Here is a 20,768-nt window from a genome sequence, read left to right as displayed (position 1 = left end):
CTGGGAGTTGTAGTTTTGCAACAGCTAGAGCGCCGTCGGTTAGACACCAAGGCTCTAGGGCAGTGGTCTCCAACCTGCGGACCTCCAGATGTTGCAAAACTACAAATCCCAGCATGCCCGGACAACCGTTGGCTGTCGTAGCTTTGCAACATCTGGAGGTCCGCAGGTTGGAGACCACTGCTCTAGGGTCTTATCAGACATTCTATAGGCTACAGTGAAAGACTGGGGGAGATCTAAGAAACCTTGAGCATAAGAAAAGCAGCGCAGTTGCCCATAGCAACCGGATTCCATCTTTTATTTATTTTTTTTATTTAAAAATTTTAATTTAAAATCTGATTGGTTGCTATGGCCAACTGCTCCGCTGTTGCTGTGTGCAAGTTTGAATAAATCTCTCCCCTCCATCTCATGAGTTTCTGTGATGCTCAACTTAAAGGGGTACTCTGGTGGAAAATTTTCTTTTTTCTTTTTTTTAATCTATGAAAAAAAAAATATTTAACCTTCCAATACTTTAGCAGCTGAATGGTACAGAGGAAATGCTTTTCTTTTTAAAATTTCTTTTTTGACAGTGCTCTCTGAGGACACCTCTGTCCATGTCAGGAACTGTCCCAGAGCAGCATAGGTTTGCTATGGGGATTTTCTCCTGCTCTGGACAGTTCCTGATACGGGCATCAGGTGTCAGCAGAGAGCACTGTGGGCAAGACAAAAAAGAAATTCAAAAATAAAAGAATTTCCTCGGTAACATACAGCTGCTAAAAAGTACTGGAAGAGTAGAGATTTTTAAATAGAAGTAATTTACAAATCTGTTTGACTTTCTGGCACCAGTTAATAAAAAAAAAAAAAATATATATATATATATATATATATATATATATATATATATATATATATATATATATATATTTTCGTCCAGAGTACCCCTTTAAGGGGTAAAATAAATAAATAAATATTTATTTTAGTTAGAAATATATAACAGATCCTCTATAAATACAGATACTCTATAAATAAATAAAAATTTACTCTGTAGCATACAGCTGCTAGAAAAGTACTGGACGGGTAAAGATTTTTTTTTAATACAAGTAATTTACAAATCTTTTTCTTTCTGGCACCAGTTGATTTAAAAAAAATGTAAAAAAATGTTTTCATCCAGAGTACCCCTTTAACCCCTTAAGGACCGGGATTTTTTCCGTTTTTGCATTTTCGTTTTTTGCTCCTTGCCTTTAAAAAATCATAACTCTTTCAATTTTGCACCTAAAAATCAATATGATGGCTTATTTTTTGCGCCACCAATTCTACTTTGTAATGACGTCAGTCATTTTGCCCAAAAATCTACGGTGAAACGGAAAAAAAAATCATTGTGCGACAAAATTGAAAAAAAAAAAACGCTGTTTTGTAACTTTTGGGGGCTTTCGTTTCTACGTAGTACATTTTTCAGTAAAAATGACACCTTATCTTTATTCTGTAGGTCCATACGATTAAAATGATACTCTACTTATATAGGTTTGATTTTTTCGGCTTCTGGAAAAAATCATAACTACATGCAGGAAAATTAATACGTTTAAAATTGTCATCTTCTGACCCCTATAACTTTTTTATTTTTCCGTGTATGGGGCGGTATGAGGGCTCATTTTTTGCGCAGTGATCTGAAGTTTTTAACGGTTTGCATTGATAGGACTTATTGATCGCTTTTTATTCATTTTTAAATGATATAAAAAGTGACCAAAAATGCACTATTTTGGACTTTGGAATTTTTTTGCGCGCACGCCATTGACCGAGAGGTTTAATTAATGATATATGTTTATAATTCGGACATTTCCGCACGCGGTGATACCATATATGTTCATTTTTCTTTTAATTTACACTGTGTTTTTTTTTTATTGGAAAAGGGGGGTGATTCAAACTTTTAATAGGGGAGGAGTTAAATGATCTTTATTCACTTTTTTTTTTGCAGTGTTATAGCTCCCATAGGGACCTATAACACTGCACACACTGATCTTCTATGCTGATCACTGGTTTCTCATAAGAAACCAGTGATCAACGATTCTGCCGCATGACTGCTCATGCCTGGATCTCAGGCACTGAGCAGTCATTCGGCGATCGGACAGCGAGGAGGCAGGTAGGGGCCCTCCCGCTGTCCTGTCAGCTGTTCGGGATGCCGCGATTAGCCGTGGCTATCCCGAACAGCCCGACTGAGCTAGCCGGCCACTTTCGGTTTCACTTTTAGCCGCGCGGCTCAGCTCTGAGCGCGCGGCTAAAGGGTTAATAATAGCGCGCAGTGCCGATCGCGGCACCGCACGCTATTAGAGGCGGGTCTCGGCTTCACTATGACGCCGGGCCCGCCGTGATATGAGGAGATCTCATATGAGGAGTGATATGTTATATCAGGAGAGCAGGTCCAAGGGCGTACCTGTACGCCCTTGGTCCTTAAGGGGTTAAGGGGCTGCACGAGATTAGAAAATAAAATAAATACATTTAAAAAAAAATTTTTTTAAAAACAGCACTCCACAAGGTTGTAAGCGGTACTGCAGCACGGCCCTATTCATGTCATTGGAGCTCAACTGCAATATCAGACACAATCCTTGGACGGACATAGTGTCATCTAGATACCGCTAACAGTCCCTGAATCCTGAGAGGAATTTTCTCAGGGTGCCTGGGCTCTTACAGTAAGATACTCTTGGCTGCCCATAGTAACAGATCCCAGCTCAGCTTTATTTTCTCATATTGATCTGGTAAAAGAAAGGCTGAGCTGTGATTGGTTGCCACGGGCAACAAAAAGAATCTTACTATAAGACATCTTTCCCATAATGCAGAATTTACATAAGTTTGCAAAACTAAAAAGGTGCCCTGTACGTATTTTACCTGTACACTGTAGTGGTCGGAGTCTCCACTTTTTCATTTAGGATTCGGCACTTAAACTTGTTATACTAGAGAAATAGAAAAAAACGTATGATGAGTTTGCGAAAAACCAACTATAAGTCAAAGTCACGGGATGTATAGAGAGGCATAGAGGCTCGTGACAAGGACATTGTTTTGCCGCCGTATAAATCATTTGTCAGACCGCACATGGAGTATTGTGTCCAACTTTGGGCCCCGGTATAGGAGAAGGACATGGTCGAACCGGAGAGAGTACAGAAGAGGGCGACAAAGATTAAAGGGGTACTCCCGTTGAAACCTTTTTTTTTTTTTAAATCAACTGGTGCCATAAAGTTAAAACAGATTTGTAAATTCCTTCTATTAAAAAATCTTAATCCTTCCAGTACTTTTTAGGGGCTGTATACCAAAGAGAAATCCAAAAAAAGAAATGCATTTCCTCTGATGTCATGACCACAGTGCTCTCTGCTGACCATTTTAGGAACTGTCCAGAACAGGAGAAAATCCACATAGCACATGCTTCCTAAAATGGACAGCTGAGGTCAGCAAAGAGCACTGTGGTCAGGCGATCACAGAAAATGCATTTCTTTTTTGGATTTCTCTTTAGTATACAGCCCCTAATAAGTACTGGAAGGATTAAGATTTTTTAATAGAAGTGATCAACAAATCTGTTTAACTTTCTGGCACCAGTTGATTTAAAAAAAAAAAAAAAAAGTTTTCCACGGGGGTACCCCTTTAAAGCCAGATAAAAGGAGATTTTTTTATGCTTACCGTAAAATCTCTCTTTCTCGAAGGATCCATTGGGGGACACAGACCATGGGTGTATGCTGCCGTCACTAGGAGGCTCAACACTATGGCAACAAGAGAAGTCAGCTCCTCCCAGCAGGGTATACCCGCCCACAGGCACCTGAGGTAATCATTTTTAGTCCCAGAGCAATAGGAGAAGACAGACAGGTCAAGAGAAAACCAAACTGTCCGAGCAATCAGAAGAAAATGCAACTGAACACACCTTCGGACAGATAACTGAAATAGGAACACCAGAAAAAAGGGTGGGAGCTGTGTCCCCCAATGGATCCTTCGAGAAAGAGATTTTAAAGCATAAAAAATATCCTTTTCTCTATCGGCTCCATTGGGGGATACAGACCCTGGGACGTACCAAAGCCTTCCCTTGGGTGGGTAAGGAATCAGACAGGTGGACGGTTGGACCACCGCTGTCTGCAACATCTTACAGCCCAGAGTAGCATCAGCTGATGCAAAGGTATGAATCTGGTAGTAGTACCTTGAGAAAGTGTACAAAGACGACCACGCGGACGCCTTACAGAACTGCAAGGCCGAAGCCACGTAGCGGAGGGCCCAGGATGCCCCGAAAAACGGGTGGAATGAGCCAAACCCCTGAAGGGTGGGATCTTCCCCTTGCAGCGGCAAGCTCCCAAAAAGAGCAGACCGGATCCACCGAAAAATGGTGGTCGTAGAAGCAGGTTGTCCTATACAATGACCTTCCGGAAAAACAAAAAAGGGGGTCACCCTGCCGAAAGGAAAGAGTGACTGAGAGATAAGTTCGAACAGCCCTCACCACAACCAGGTTGTGGAACAAACGCTTCCAGGGATGAGAAAGGGGCTGGACAAGCGGACGGTAGGACGATGTTTTCATTGAGATGAAAAAGTCAAAAACCATCTCAGTTAAGAAGGACGGACCTGGACGGAAAACAACTTGTCCTGGTATACCACCAGGAAGGGAGAACGGCAGGAGAGAGCTACCAGCTTTGACACCCTCCTAACAGAGGTAAGAGCAATAAGGAACGCCACCTTCCGGGGAAGGAGGCGAAGAGAAAAGTCCCTGAGAGGGTCAAAAGGGGCGTCTTGCAGAGAACCTAAGACCAAGTGTAAGTCCCAAGGAAAAAAAGGGGACTGACAAGGAAGGGCAGCTTGTGCCACTCCCTGAACTAGGTTCGGACATGATAATTGAACGCCAAAGAACTTTGAAAAAGAATGTAAACGACCAAAACTTTGACCCATAAGGGAGCTGAAAGCCAACCACGACCGAAGAAAAAGGCTGAGTTTCACACCAACAGAAATAAGACCGCCAGGTATGGTGGTAAATCTTTGCAGAGGAAGGCTTGTGAGCACTCAGCATGGTGTGAACCACTTGGGAAGAGAAACCGCGGGTCCTCAGAACTGCTGTCTCAACCGCTACACTGTCAAAAGCAGAGACAGTAAATAGGGGTTGCACAGGAGACCTGATCTAGGAGGTCAGGACGATAGGGTAGGTGCAGAGGTAAATGGTACAGGAGCCTGACCACGATGACGTACCACCCCCGCCAGGGCCAGTCTGGTCTGCGAGAATGGCGAGAACGCCCTCTGCTGTGAGTTTCCTCAGGACCCGAAAAGAGAGGAAGGGGAGGAAACAGATAAGGTAGGGCAAAGCCCGATCAATAAAACAGTTAAGGTAGGGCAAAGCCCGACCAAGAAGAGGAACGCTTGGTTGTGGCGGGACGTGCAGAGGTCCATGCCTGGAGTGCCCCAGAGGTTGCAGATCACTGCAAACACCTCCGGATGTAGTGACCACTCGCCTTGGATGGCTGAGGACCGGCTGAGAAAGACCACATCCCAGAGACGCCCGAAATGAAGAGCGCTGAGATGGCCGGAAACCTGAGTTCCGCCCAGAAGGGAATTTCCCAAGAAGCAAGCAAAGAAAGGATTGCCCTAGGCCCCAACATGTTGAAGGGGAAAAGGGCTTCTCGAGTGACCAAGGCCCCAGACCGGCCGGTCTTTGAAAACACCTCCCCAGCCAGACAGACTGGCAGGGAGGTGCAGGAAGGAGCGCCCTGAAAAAGCAGGGGGGAAACGAAGCCACCATAGAAGGGACCGACAAGACTGTCGAGTGACAATGGAGACTTGTCCCACCAGAAGAGAATCACCAATTGAAGAGGTCGGTGATGAAAACTGGGCAAATGGCACAGCCTCCACGGCCGCCGCTAACCGACCCAGGACATCCATACAAAAGCGAATGGAAACTGGAGCAGGGTGCCGAAGTCATCGGACTCTTGATAAGAGAGTCAGCCGATTGGTCGGCGGAGTTGAAAGCGGGCAGAGGCCGCTTCGAACTGGAGCCCCAGGGAAACGGTTGGACTTGTCCCGAATGACCATCCAACCAAAGAGAGACAAGGTCTGGAGGTTGAGACTAAGACTCTCCAGGATCTGGGCCCTGGCTGGAGCTCTGATCAGAAGGTCGTCCAAGTAAGGAATCACGGAAACAACTGTTGTCCGTAAAAGGGGCTATCACAGGTGCCAGGACTTTGTTAAAGGTCCGCGGAGAAGTGGCCAGACCGAAATGGAGAGCCACAATAGAAAATGACCGTCTGGAACTGCAAAGCGGAGGTACCGCTGATGACCAGAACAATGAGATGTGGAGGCAGGCATCCTTGATGTCCACCGAGGACGAAAATTCCCCATGAACCAAAGACACCAGCACCGAACGGAGAGACTCCATTCGGGATGGGAAGCAGAAGATGCTGGCTGAGATACTCGAGAACCACAAAGAGGTTGCAATAAACCTCGAAAACGTTCCCCTGAAGGAACCGGGACAATAAATGTGTGTGGTCCAGGCAGCTGAGATACTCAGGGACCACAAAGAGGTTGGAATAAACCTCGAAAACGTTCCCCTGAAGGAACCGGGACAATAAATGTGTGTGGTCCAGGCCGCTGAGATACCCAGGGACCACAAAGAGGTTGGAATAAACCTCGAAAACGTTCCCCTGAAGGAACCGGGACAATAAATGTGTGTGGTCCAGGCAGCTGAGATACTCGGGGACCACAAAGAGGTTGGAATAAACCTCGAAAACATTCCCCTGAAGGAACCGGGACAATAAATGTGCGTGGTCCAGGCATCCCGGAAGAGTAAGAGGCAACCAACCACCCGAGAAAGGTCCAGCAGAACCATCAGATCGAGGAAGGGCTACGGTTGCCTGATGGGGCGGCAAAATGGCCTGAACGGATAACCGACCTCCGGGAGGGACAGGTCCGGAAGGAGGGAGCCCTCTTCCTGTGAAGGTGCCCAGCTGGACCCTTTGTTGGTACCCTGTGGTGGCACCAAAGGTCCGCAGAACCCGAAGGAGAACTTACGACGGAAAGCGGTTCTGTAAGCCGTATCCAGAGGCAATAAAGAACTCATTTCTGCCCGACGCCTCACTTCCGGAAGGCGGCGTCCAGATAGCTTGTGGCAAGGCAGCACAGTGGCTGCGCATGGAACAGAAAATCTCCACCTGCGGTGCATTGGGAGCTAGATTAAATAAATCCTCCAGAGGGATCTTGAGGACTACCCTGGCAGAGATGGGAGACCATACTGAAAGGGCCCTTGACCCCCAGGCCAAAGCAAAAGCAGGAAGATCCTGCTGTCTCAAAGACAAAGTTTGCCAAAGTCTCCCCCTTCATGTCGGCTGGATCCTTGAAGGCCGCCGCATCAGCCAAAGGCCCGGTAGGCGCCTTAGAGAGGCAGGAGACCGGCAGATCCACAGCTGGAGAGGAGGTCCACCGAGCCATGAGGTCCTTAGCGAAGGGATAACGCGCTTGAACCTTCTATGTTTCGTGAAACTTCTTGTCAGGGTGCCTCCAGGCGGATACCAGCAGGGCGTAAAATTCAGCGTGAGAGCTGAAGGTCTTGGGTGCCGGTCGGGCACGAAGAAAAGGAGACTTCTGGAGCCACGTCCGAAGTTCCTGGGTCCTTTAGATGGAAGGTGTCTCTTATGGCCGAAACCAATGAGTACACCACATCAGCATCCATGCATTCCTTGGGAACGTGTGAGGTGGCCCTGGAAGAGGGGGAGACTGACCAGGTACGCGGGTCTGGAGAGCCAGAGCGGCAACCATGGGAGCGCCCTCTAGGGGAGCGACGCTTGCTACAGGGCGGAGTAACGGAGCGATGCCTGTGATGGGAGCGCCCGTTGCCAGAAGACTCGGAGGATGAGTCAGATGAAAAACACCCCCATGACGCTGCGAGAGCATCAGTATAGGGAGAGTGTGGGACCCTTCGGAGGGCCGGGAGGGCCTCTCCAATGCAGTCACCACATAACAGGAGACGTGAGCCAAGTCGGATATCGACTGGGGGAGGGAGAGAACCCAAGTTGGAGGGGTGGCCGAACCCACCGGGTCTGGAAGACAACGGGGGTATATTTTTTGCTCCTGCTCACCCCAGCAATTTTTTATAGCAGGGTGGTCTGGGGGAACAGTGGAGCAGGCAGAACTAGTGGTTCAAAAGAACCAGACATTTTTGAGATACAGCTTTTACAGATGTAATGAGTGGCTAACACTCCAGTTAACTGTTTAGAGGGAGCAAATGGGTTCAGCAGAACCAGTCATTTTGGAATTACAGCTTTTACAGACAAAATGATGAACTAACGCTCCAGTTTTCTGTGCAGCCCAAGTCTGTGACCCCAGGGCAGCTACTGTGAGGAGAACTCCGTTCTAATTGTAGATAAAGAAGGGAGAAATGCCGGCCAATAGCAAAAGAGGGGTGGGCCAGGAGCAGGGGCACTGCTGATTGGACCCTGCCTCTCACAACGTGCGCATAGCCCTGATTGGAGGTTAATTTGCGCCTCTTAGAAGCCCCGACAACAGAGGGCGCGGAGCTATAGTGCCCTCAGCTTCTGAAAAGAAGGTCAGTAATGGCGCCCACGCCCGCTCCTCTCCCTGAGCGCACGTCATTCGCATATACGCTTGCAGGGAAGCGAGCGAGACGCCGCCGGCAGCCGACTGCTGCCGAAAGCGAAAGTAAGCCGGCGCTTCATGCGCCCGCATAGTAAAAACGCAGCGGCTGTCAGCCGCTTAAAGAAACACACACACCACACACATATATCGTTCAGGAAAGTGAAAAGTATGAATAAAGCTGTTCCCCCAAAAATGCTCCTGCTCACCCCAGCAATAAATATATTTAAAAAAAAACCTGTCCAGGCCAGCCCCTGAGAAAAAGTGGGCAAAAAGTGAGGGTCTTCAGAGGTTGCAAGGCTGTACCTAAGGAGAAAGGGAATATACTCACCTCAGCCAGAAGAATTTACCTAATGAAGTCTTCTATGAGGTCTTGTCAGCTTTCTGTCACCTGCATCACGCCGAGCTACCATGTGCGAGCGAGGCGAGGCGAGCAGGGAAATAGGGGGACCTGGACCCATGAGGTACAACCCTAGGCGCTGACCGTTGGCGAGAGGGGGTTAACAGCGCATATACGCAATGTCTGTGCCCCCACAATCGCAATGGGGAGACAGTGAGACGTAGTTCCTGAATCCCCAACTGAAAACATGAAAGAAAAAGGAATAAAAAACTAACACATCCGTAATTAGGAAAATAATAAAACATAAGACCTTGGTCTGGAGAGAACTTCAGACCATGTCCACCTCCTTAAGACACTAAGCTAAAACTGATTACCTTAGGTGCCTGTGGATGGGTATACCCTGCTGAGAGGAGCCGACTTCTCTTGTTGCCATAGTGTCGAGCCTCCTAGTGATAGCAGCATACACCCATGGTCTGTGTCCCCCAATGGAGCTGATAGAGAAATTTAATTTTGTGTCAATGGCTATAAACGTGACGTAACTTCAAGGACTAGGCTTTTACCTTAAACATTTCAAGCAGGGTCTCTTTGGACACTTCAAGTCTTTCAAATGGTTGCTTCTCCTTCATAATCTTTTTACACAGGTTTTCCAAGCCGGTGAAGTCATTGCTGGACACCCCGCTGGGAGAGGAAAAAAAAAAAACACTATATATTAAAATTTCGAGATCTACAAGATAATGCCGAAAAAGGTCATCCAGTGGGGCAACTATGGGGAAAAAAATTGCTGCAAAATTTGCTATATGACTGCAAAATGTAAATAAAACTTACAGAGAGGAGGGCAGGTTATAACACTGGGTCACACGGGGGCAAAAAACTGATCAGCAGCCACTCGGGAGCTGACATCCATGGTGGGTGAACTGCACATGGATAAGGCTTCTGTAAGGCGCTTGACACACGGATATGTCACAATTCAGGTGTGACTGAGGTTAGACCCAATATCCTTCACCCCCGTCATACTACCACGGTGCATGAGGCTCAGTTATGGGGGGTTGTTTGCACGGTCTTTACACTGAGAAACTACTTTACCTTTCCAAGTGGCTGCAAGAGACAAGGAAAGGAAAAACTGGTGTCACAGGCAGACCCTGCAAACAGCGCCCCCATGTATCTGCTTCACTGTAAACGGATGAGCACCGCTAACCATGAAAGCCAAGGGCGTGCAAATAATTGCCAAATTTACATATAAGAAACCACAAAGAACAGCGGACAATTATAATACAATGCACCTCACCAATAAATAAAAATATATACCAATTTTGATTGAACACATAGAGAAGACAAACACCTAAAATCATTTAAAAAACAAAACATGTATATGTATATATATATATATATATATATATATATATACACACATATATACACACATACACACACACACACACACATACACACACATCTAATGGGGTTCCTTCCCTGTGATAGATGGTGACGGAGATTGATTCCCTGTGATGGATTTAATCGCAGGCTGCAGATTGGTTGCTGGGGAAGAACAGGGATTTAACAGTCATTACTAATGCTCCGTGGATCAGCAATTGCTTAAGGCTGCCTTAGGCAGACCTTTGCAATTGAGCCCAGAAAACACAGATCAATGTAATTACATTGCATTACATTGATCTATGTAAGCAATTTACTGTAATGTGTAAAAAAAATAAAATAATAAAGTGTTTAAATGGGGACTGTCAGATACAAAAACTTTGATATGTTGTAAAGCATAACCAATAGGTTTTGCAATTGCTTTCATTAGAAATGTTTCAGTATTTTATATTGAAAAGGCCAGTCAAACAACTGCCCCCCCCCCCCCCCGCCTGCTTGGACACATACTAGTCCTGCTGTGTCCATGCATCATCACCTATGTCATGGACACACTTCCTTGATTGACAGCTGTGAGTGCAGGGCTCGCAACTAGAGGAAAAATCCTCCCACTGTCAGCTTGTGTCCCGCCACTGTCAGTGAGGACATCCTGGGAGTTGTAGTTTTTGTAATGCTAGGAGAGATGTGACCGGCAGCATACTGAGGGAGGGGGCGGAGACCTGCACAGTGAGGCCACGCCCCCTTCCTTGGAGAGGAATTCAGACTAGTGAGCTAAATTAAAACTGTAAAAAAAAAAAAAAAATAAAGGTGCTGGACACATAAAAATTAGATGTACATGGTCAAGATTAGTTACTGAGTGATATATTAAAAAAAATATTTTTGTTGGATCTGACGGGTACGCTTAAAAACAAATATTTTTTTTTTTTATAAACCACCCCCGCCCCCACCCCAAATAAAAGTTTTAATCACTATTAAATTATGATATTCCTGATCATGCATGGTAAATGTCATAATCGCTAAAAAATCATGTCCCAGAAAAAACTTTAAGGAGTATCTATCATGAACTAAACTGTCCCTAATTCCCCCCCCCCCCCCCCCCATCTGTCCCTGACTCTACCGGACACTAACCCTGCGTTTGTTTTGGTTCTGAACGCCCCCTATGTACCTTTATTCTTCTGATTTTCCCTGCTCACTTTGCTGCCAGTGTGGAGGGAGGAAGGGGGGTGCGGCCCGGCAGGCGCGACGTCATGTGAAGCCTGCCTGGCTCACTCTTGGACCCAGGCAGCACAATGTCTTGGGCCGGCCCTGATGTTGGGAGTTGTAGTTTAGCAACAGCTCAATACACAATTATTGGAAAACAGCAATGCAAAATCTTAGTGTTACAAGGTTATGTCTTGTTTTTGTACATTCAATAGTACAAACTTTTCATCTAGTGCAGTGTATAAAAAAAATACTCCGCCAATAAATAGAGGCTTACCCCTCTTCAAGAAACATATCGTAATAAAAGCCATTTTCTATAGGTGGACCGTAGCACAAGCATCCGCCATACACTCGCTCCATGGCTTCCCCCATGATGTGGGCGCTGGAGTGCCAGTATACCTGTCACAAGAGGAGAAGAAGGTCACTTAATGCAGCTATGTATTATCATGTATTATCATACAGTATCTTGTAGTATCTCAATTCTTTGCAAAGCTGCTACTAAAAGTGTACGATACAACGATGCACTAGTAAATGATGCGTGATCAGCCAGGGGTGCCAAAAGTCCCCCCCCCCCCCCCAATCTAATATTCTGAGAATAAGTCATTCATTTTATATAGCTGGATTATTCTTGATGAAGACAATCTCCAGCACCATGATGCATCCTATAAAGCCCCAGAACCTTTAGTACATCAATATATCAATTAATATGGGATACAGTCACTTACTGCTTGAGCTTCTTCATCATCAAATTTCAGCAGGGCCAGTGTACAGTCCTCCTCCAGGGGGCGATCAAGGTCCCACACCGCATTATTCACCTTTGCAATCACTGTATTGTCCGCTAACCCTTGACTGCAAGAGACATTAAATAGTCAGAAGAAATGGAGATAAATCTTTGCAATACCTATATCACGGCACAATCTACTGCAGAGACCTGTGCAAACCGAACATAAAACTGCAGACTTGACCCCAGCAGCATCTCATGGTAACAATGTGCTGCCCACTGTCATTAGATACAGTGGGGCAAAAAAGTTTTTAATCAGTCACCAATTGTGCAAGTTCTCCCATTTAGGCTGCGTTAGACCCGTTCCGTCCTTCTCCCGTCAAAATTAAAAAACGGACTTAAAAGAAACGGACAATAACGGATGCAAACGGATGTTATCCGTTTGTATCCGTTTTTGTTCAGTTAATAAACCCCCCAAAATAGTTTTTTGTTCTGAGCATGCTCAAAAGTATTTTTGGACGGAAAAAATGCTGCATGTGTCGTTTTTTCTGCCGTAAAAAAAAAATGGAAATGAGTTCAGACGGGTGCAAACGGATTGTAAAAAAATCCCATTGACATGAATGGGATTTTTTAAAAACCGTTTTGAATCCGTTTACAGCCTGCAAGAACGGAACCGAAACAGGAATAAAAAAAAAAAAACGGGGACAGACGGCCGTGTGAACGCATCCTTAAAAAGATGAGTGTGTCCTGAAATTTTCATCATAGGTATACTTCAACTATGGGAGACAGAATGAGAAAAAAAATCCATAAAATCACATTGTCTGATTATTAAAGAATATTATTAGCAAATTATGGTGGAAAATAAGTATTTGGTCAATAACAAAAGTTCATCTCAATACTTTGTTATATCCCCTTTGTTGGCAATGACAGAGGTCAAACGTTTTCTGTAAGTCTTCACAAGGTTTTCACACACTGTTGCTGGTCTTTTGGTCCATTCCTCCATGCAGATCTCCTCTAGAGCAGTGATGTTTTGGGGCTGTCGCTGGGCAACATGGACTTTCAACTCCCACCAAAGGTTTTCGATGGGGTTGAGATCTGGAGACTGGCTAGGCCACTCCAGGACCTTGAAATGCTTCTTACAAAGCCACTCCTTAGTTTCCCGGGTGGTGTGTTTGGGATCATTGTCATGCTGAAAGACCCAGCCACGTTTCATCTTCAATGCCCTTGCTGACAGAAGGAGGTTTTCACTCAAAATCTCACGATACATGGCCCCATTCATTCTTTCCTTTACACGGATCAGTCGTCCTGGTCCCTTTGCAGAAAAGCAGCCCCAAAGCATTATGTTTCCATCCCCATGCTTCACAGTAGGTATGGTGTTTTTTGGATGCAACTTTCTCCTCCGAACACGACGAGTTGAGTTTTTACCAAAAAGTTCTACTTTGGTTTCATCTGACCATATGACATTCTCCCAATACTCTTCTGGATCATCCAAATGCTCTTTAGCAAACTTCAGACGGGCACGGACATGTACTAGCTTAAGTATGATTTGAATCCCTGGCAGCATAGTGAGTTATTGATGTAGCCTTTGTTACTTTGGTCCCAGCTCTCTGCAGGTCATTCAATAGGTCCCCCCGTATGGTTCTAGGATTTTTGCTCACCGTTCTTGTGATCATTTTATCACCCTTATCACACGGGGTGAGATCTTGCGTGGAGCCCCAGATCGAGGGAGATTATCAGTGGTCTTGTATGTCTTCCATTTTTTAATAATTGCTCCCACAGTCGATTTATTCACACCAAGCTGCTTGCCTATTGCAGATTCAGTCTTCCCAGCCTGGGGCAGGTCTACAATTTTGTTTCTGGTGTCCTTGGACGGCTCTTTGGTCTTGGCCATAGTGGAGTTTGGAGTGTCACTGTTTGAGGTTGTGGACAGATGTCTTTTATACTAATAAGTTCAAACAGGAGCCATTAATACAGGTAACGAGTGGAGGACAGAGGAGACTCTTAAAGAAGTAGTTACAGGTCTGTGAGCCAGAAATCTAGCTTGTTTGTAGGTACGTCATGAGGGGGAGGGGCTATGATGTCAAGAGCTCCCGGCACCGGCTCCACCATACAGACACCTGACAGACCCCTGACACGTGTTTCGCTGACTGCTTTATCAGTGATCTCCCTCTGATAAAGCAGTCAGCGAAACACGTGTCAGGTGTCTGTATGGTGTGCCTTTACTTTTGCTGTTTCTGTTATATGGGTCTTGTATGTCTTCTTGTTACTACAATTTATTCTCCTGGGGTTACATTGGGGCTAGTATATATGGTTCCCTGCCTCTCTTCTAACTTGCTTGACCCTGTCTGTGAGTCTGTCCTACCCACAGCTCACTATTACATACTTTAAGCGCGCTCACTATACTCTCCATCTCACATTTTGATTTTGTCATTTGTATACCTTGTTGCCACATGCATGTACTTTCTTTTTTAATCGTGTCTCTAATTTTGATGATTTTTCAGTAAATATATATTTTTAATGACTATAGTTTTGATGTAATTAAATTTTTGGGTTTATTATTAGATTGTATCATACCTTGGGTTATCCCCCCTATACTCTGGATAGTATCATAATAGATTTTTCCTTTTCAGCCTATTGCACTGCTGGCAGCTGGAACTTAAAGGGGCACGCACTCCATTAATTTCCAAAAGAACACTAGAGACGCCTACAGCGCTCGGGTCTCTTTGGTGCTACCATAGAGAATAAATGGAACATGTCTCCTCTCAGACTCTTCTCACCCTTTTAAAAAGGTACTCCACTGCTCAGCGTTTGGAACAAACTGTTCTGAACACTGGCGCCGGGAGCTTGTGACGTCATAGCCCCGCCCCTTCATTATGTCCCGTCCCGCCCCCTCAATGCAAGTCTATGGGAGGGGACGTGACAGCTGTCACGTCCCCTCCCATAGACTTGCATTGAGGGGGCGGGGCGTGACGGTGTGAGGGGGCAGGGCTATGACGTCACAAGCTAACGGCGCCGGCTCCAGCGTTCGGAACAGTTTGTTCCAAACGCTGAGCAGCGGAGTACCCCTTTAATGTATTAAGCATCTTATCAAACCCTGTCACTTCTTTACCTACTCTGTCCTGGTCCCCGTCATTCACTTTGCACCCATGTGGGGCATCATCTTTAGAAGCCTGTGAATAGAGGTCGACAGGGTACCAGAAATGTGTCGGCACAAGAGCCGTAAAGAATTGGGAAAGAAAGGGGAGTAAAGTGTTTGTCAAAAAAAATTTAAAAAAAAAAAAAAAAATTAAATACAGTTGTTTTATTCAGGAAAATCTGCACTGAAGTCCATATGGTTTGGTGCACATCTGCCAAGAAAAATTTCCATTAGGAATTGTGAATTTTCTAACTGGCGACAATGCAATAAAGTGTCAGACCAGGATATGAGGGTCCTTCCCTGCCCGAGGTCTCCTCCTCACCTGATTCCTGCAGCTACTTGGTATGGAGTGGTCTTCCAAGACTCCGCATCCACCTGTTTCCCATCCGGCAGGGTCACCTTAATCGGTTTGCTTTCTTTTGCGGCTTTCTCGGCTAGGATGGAGTCGTGCTCGGCTTTTAGCTTATTGTAGATGTCCAGTCTCTGGTTGATGTATTCGGGCCAGGGATTGAGCTGAAGATCGAGAACAACTGTTAGTATATATATATATATAATACTGCACCACTGCTCCCCAACTTGGGGCAAAACTACAACTCCCACCGGGTTGTAGTTTGGAGATATGTAAGTTTGGGGAGAATTGTTGTAGTGTATATTACATATCTTTGCTATCAGTAAAATACTATAATGCCAGGTACTGATCGGATACAGTGACAGTACGGTACAGTCCTGGCCCTAAACTTACATGCATGGTACATGGCCCTGTTTATGCATTTATTGTTCCCATCTATAGAATAAGGAGATTTTTTTTGTACTGACTGTAAAATCTCTCTTTGTCGTAGCCTTCATTGAGGGACACACATACTGATGGGTATATGCTCTTGCCACTAGGAGGTGCTGCGCATCTCCTCCCTGGCAGGATATACCCGCCCACTGGAAGTGAGGTAATCAGTTTTGTCACAACGCAGTAGGAGAAGCCAACCAAGAGATATGTCCGAAGGACCCTGGAAAGGAATCCTGGATTAAAACACAAGAGCCGGAAAAAATCATCCGGACAGGACATGAAGAAATGGGTGGGTGCTGTGTTCCCCAATGAAGGCTATGAGAGAGATTTTACGGTGAGTACAAAAAAAAATAAAAAAAAAAAAAAAAAAAATAAAAAATCTCCTTTTCTCGGTCGCTCTTCATTGGGGGACACACATACTGATGGGACATACCAAAGCAGTCCCTGGGGTGGGAAAGAACAACCAGTAGAGGAAGGGGGTCAGTCCAGAGACTGAACCCCAGTCTGCCGTAAGGCTCACAGGCGAGACCCTGGGCCAAAAAGGCAACCGAGGCCTGGAACTGAGGGTACGGCAGTGCCCACCGTCCATGGAGATGGACTGGGATGCCAGGAAAGGACCGTCCTAGGAGAGACTCTAAACCAATAGGCCACATAGAGAGACAAGAAAGGGGCGCTTCGGAGACCCGAAGGGCCGTAACCAACGTGGTTGGAGGTAGCAAACCAACTCCAAGAAGAGCAGAACCAGACAGGGGGAGAGCCTGGCTGGCAAACAAAAAAGAAAATGGGAACCACAAGAGAACCCCATACGGAGCACCAACCGAAACCAGAGATCAAGGCGAGAAATTGCCAGGGAGAGCTGCGTACGCCTGAGTCGAAGGCGAGCACAGTCAAGGTGAAGACCAGAAACTGTTGGAAAAGAGACGCAAACAAACAGTCTCCAGAGAGGCACAGTGCAGAAGATCAAGGACCTGAACAAAAAAACTGTAGGCTCCAAAAACCACTGTCCCAGAGCACAGAGCGAACACCCGGGGGGAAAGCGGACTGAGAAAATAACAATGCTCCTAAACAGCGGGAAGAAAACCACATCCACACATAAGCCGAAATTGGCCCGAATGGGGAAAACCGGCAGACCGGATTGCCCTCCATCCCCCGGAGTACATGGACCCCGAAGAAGGAGACAAAGTAAAAAATTAGGCTGGAGGTTCTACACCTGTAGGGGGAGTATCCCTAACACCTGCAAAACGCTCTGGGAGACATAATGCTATGTCAAGACAAGAAGGGCAGCACAGAAAGACCGCCCGCAAATGGGATTGTGGAGAAGTCCAGAAAGGACCACTATACATGCCCAAGACCGCAGCCATCACTAAGGCCTGAAGAAGCAGGAAGGCCGACCTAGAAAAGAAGGCATGCAGCAATCTAGGAAAGTGCCCAGTACAAGGAGACTAACCAGTCTCGGACCCTAGAGTACTCCGAAGCAACAACATTCCGTCGGGACGGGAATGGAGGGGGAAGCAAAAAGGAAACTAGCTGGGGCTCCCAGGATCCGTTCAAAGGAAGGTTACTCCAAAAAAGACCAATGGGCCAATGTAGCACAACTGACACTGTCAAAGGGAAGGAGAAACACACTCTTCCAGGGAGAGTGCGCTACCAGGACAACAATGGCAGGACCCAAACAACAGATGGTGGCTAGACTGACTGTCGCTGAGCCAAACAAAAATGCATAACCCCTTCCCACAGAGGAGAGTGCCTCGGCTGCATGAGCCAGAGAGACAACCAAGAAAACAGCAGGAGAGCTGGCCTGCAATCATGGGCAGTAAGCCCACAAACATAGCCGGTGAAAAGCTCTTCTGAATGTTTGCAGCAAAAAAACCAGGGGCCCAGCCAGGTACCCCACCCATGTAGGGGGAAGCGAGAGATGGCGCCATCTGGGCAGAAGTGCTCAGTGAAACAGTTCCCCTGGAGGAGGGAAAAACAAGGGGTGGTGGAGATGAAACTCAGGCACTTACCGTGCCAAACTCACTGATTTCCGAACCCCCTGTGGAAGGGGGAATGCCAAAGTGCGCCAGGTACTGTAGGAGCGGGGAAATGCCGCCCTACAGCAACGGTCAAGGTACTGGGTGGTCACAACCCTCAGGAACCCTTCAAAAACAAAGGGATCTGAAACCTGGACACTGGAGCTGGGCAAGGGTACATGACGTGACTACAAATGCAAAGAAGAAGCACACGCAGCAAGAAGCGAGGAACACCCCTGTCAAGTGAGCCATCCTGGTCGTTGTCTAAAGCAACAGAGCAGGCGCCTGAGCCACCATGTACAGGAACCCAGGAAGACACCTGGAGGCATTGGGGGGGGGGGGCTACAGAACAGACTATGTCGTCCCATCAGGTCCAATCGGGGGGGGAGGGTATATGCTCACCCGGACTCCATCCTCATATACTCACCTAGACGGCTTCAGCCAGCTTATGGCCACGCTGCATCATACCAGTCTAAGATAGCAGGGCGAGTAGGGGCAGTGGGGGACCCGGACCCAGGGTACAACCTCCAGGCGCTGGCTGTTGGCGAGAAGGGGTTAACAGTACATACTCTATGTCTGTGCCCCTTTGCCGCATACGGGGGAACCGGTAGCGCCATGCTCCTGAACCCCCACCTGAACAAGGGAAACAAAAGGGCCTTACTAGAGGGAGCTCCCAGACTTGTGTCTTGCCTCTTACTGACACTAGCTAAAACTGATTACCTCCCTTCCAGTGGGCGGGTATATCCTGCCAGAGAGGAGCCGACTTCTTTTCCTAGTGTTAGTAGCATATACCAGTATAGGTGTCCCCCAATGAAAAGCGACCGAGAAAAAGGCAGTGTTTCCCAACCAGGATGCCTCCAGCTGTTGCTAAACTACAACTCCCAGCATGCCCGGACAGCCAAAGGCTGTCCGGGCATGCTGAGAGTTCTAGTTTTGCAACAGCTGGAGACACGCTGTTTGGGAAAACACTGATTAAGATGGAAAAACACATTTTTAAGAATATCCAAACTTCTGGTCAGCCCTTTTTGATGGTGCGGTGCTCGCATCATGCACGGCAGGTCTTGGCTGTAATGGCGAACATGAGCGAGCGTGCTGATGTCTGCCATTAACCCCTCAGATGTCATGATTAATACAGATCACAGCATATGTGGCACTTGTTATGGTTGATCCGACCGCCCGCGGCAAAGCTCAGCTGCAGGGTCCAGATCAGCCAGGATGGCGGACGGAGGTCCCCTCACCTGCCTCTGCCGCTCTCCAGGGGTCTTATTCTATGGTCTCACATTGAGCAGACCAGAGCAGAAGATGACCGATAATACTGATCAGTGCTATGCCTATGCATAGCACTGAACAGTATTAGCAATCAAATGATTGCAATGGATAGTCCACTATGGGGACATAAGTGTAAAAAAAGAAGAAAAAAAAGGCAAAAAAAAAAAAAGTGGAAGAAAGCCCCTCCCCCAATTAAAATTGCCCTTATTCCCCATTTCACTCATAAAAAAGTGTAAAAAAAAAAATAATAATTTATACACATTTGGTATTGACGCATAAGTAAATGTCCGAACTATCAAAATATAATGTAAGTGATCCTGTAGGTGAAAGGCTTAAGCGCAAAAAATTAAAAAAAAATAAAAATTATTATTCCAAAATTGCTGGGAGTTGCAGTTTAGCAACAGCTGGAGGCACCCTGGTTGGGAAACAAGCTGATTTTGTGATGGGTCTGACCACTGGGACCCCCACCAATCCCGAGAACAGGGACATAATTGTCCCTGGAATGAATGTAGCACAATGTAGTATATGATCCCCTCAATATGGTCGCTCTCTATTGAGCACAGCAGGTGGCACTTTCCATTGCTCAAACATACATCAATGAAGACTGACTGGACATGCTGACACAGACCCATTCAATAAAGGGGGTCCCGGCATCCCCACTGATCCCTGATGCAATACATTATCTGCAGTTTTTATTTTTTTTTACTGGAGGAAGGAACAGGGTTAAAAACGTCATTGCGGGGCACACCTGGCAGAGCCGATTGTTGTTATAGTGATGCGGACAGCACCGCGGGCAGAGAGATTAAAGGATAATGCCTGCCTCCAGTCTGGCAGCTGCTTCAGAGCGGGTACAGTCCATGCCAATGTTTACCAGCAGTGACATAATCCTCATAGTGGGATGAAGAGGTAAAGGAGGCTCCGGAGAGCTGGACTGATAGCGTGAGTCACTGACTGTCATTTATAGGTGTCGCAATTGCTTTCATTAGAACATTTTCAGTATTTCATACTGAAAAAGCCAGTCAAACAACTGCCCCCCCCCCCCCCCCCGCCTGCTTGGATACATACTAGTCCTGCTGTGTCCATGAGTCATCACCTATGTCATGGACACACTTCCTTGATTGACAGCTGTGAGCGCAGGGCTCAGAACTGGAGGAAAAATCCTCCCACTGTCATCTTGTGTCCCGCTACTGTCAGTGAGGACAAGCTGGGAGTTGTAGTTTTGGTAATGCTAGGGGAGATGGGAGCAGACAGCATACTGAGGGAGGGGGCGGAGACCTGCACAGTGAGGCCACGCCCCCTCACTTTGAGAGGAATTCAGACTAGTGAGCTAAATTAAAAGTGGAATAAAAAATAAATAAAGGTGCTAGACAAAA

The 20,768-nt window shown here is 46.5% G+C and overlaps 1 protein-coding gene across 2 annotated transcripts in view; it reads right to left on the bottom strand.

Annotated features, from left to right (window-relative positions):
• TARS1 (threonyl-tRNA synthetase 1) overlaps positions 1-20,768 on the bottom strand; it is a 74,867-nt gene that overhangs the window by 38,482 nt on the left and 15,617 nt on the right. For both annotated transcript variants that reach the window (XM_056545354.1, XM_056545345.1), the window contains exons 3-7: positions 15,656-15,846; positions 12,202-12,325; positions 11,754-11,875; positions 9,469-9,586; positions 2,857-2,921 (exon numbers count right to left, since the gene is read on the bottom strand). In XM_056545354.1, coding sequence (XP_056401329.1) covers positions 2,857-2,921; positions 9,469-9,586; positions 11,754-11,875; positions 12,202-12,325; positions 15,656-15,846 — 620 coding nt within the window. The remainder of the gene's footprint in view (positions 1-2,856; positions 2,922-9,468; positions 9,587-11,753; positions 11,876-12,201; positions 12,326-15,655; positions 15,847-20,768) is intronic.

The sequence above is a fragment of the Hyla sarda genome, chromosome 1, assembly GCF_029499605.1.
Source record: "Hyla sarda isolate aHylSar1 chromosome 1, aHylSar1.hap1, whole genome shotgun sequence".
Lineage (NCBI taxonomy): Eukaryota > Metazoa > Chordata > Amphibia > Anura > Hylidae > Hyla > Hyla sarda.
Note: the sequence above shows the minus strand (reverse complement) of the source record. Positions and strands in the feature narration are given on the sequence as shown.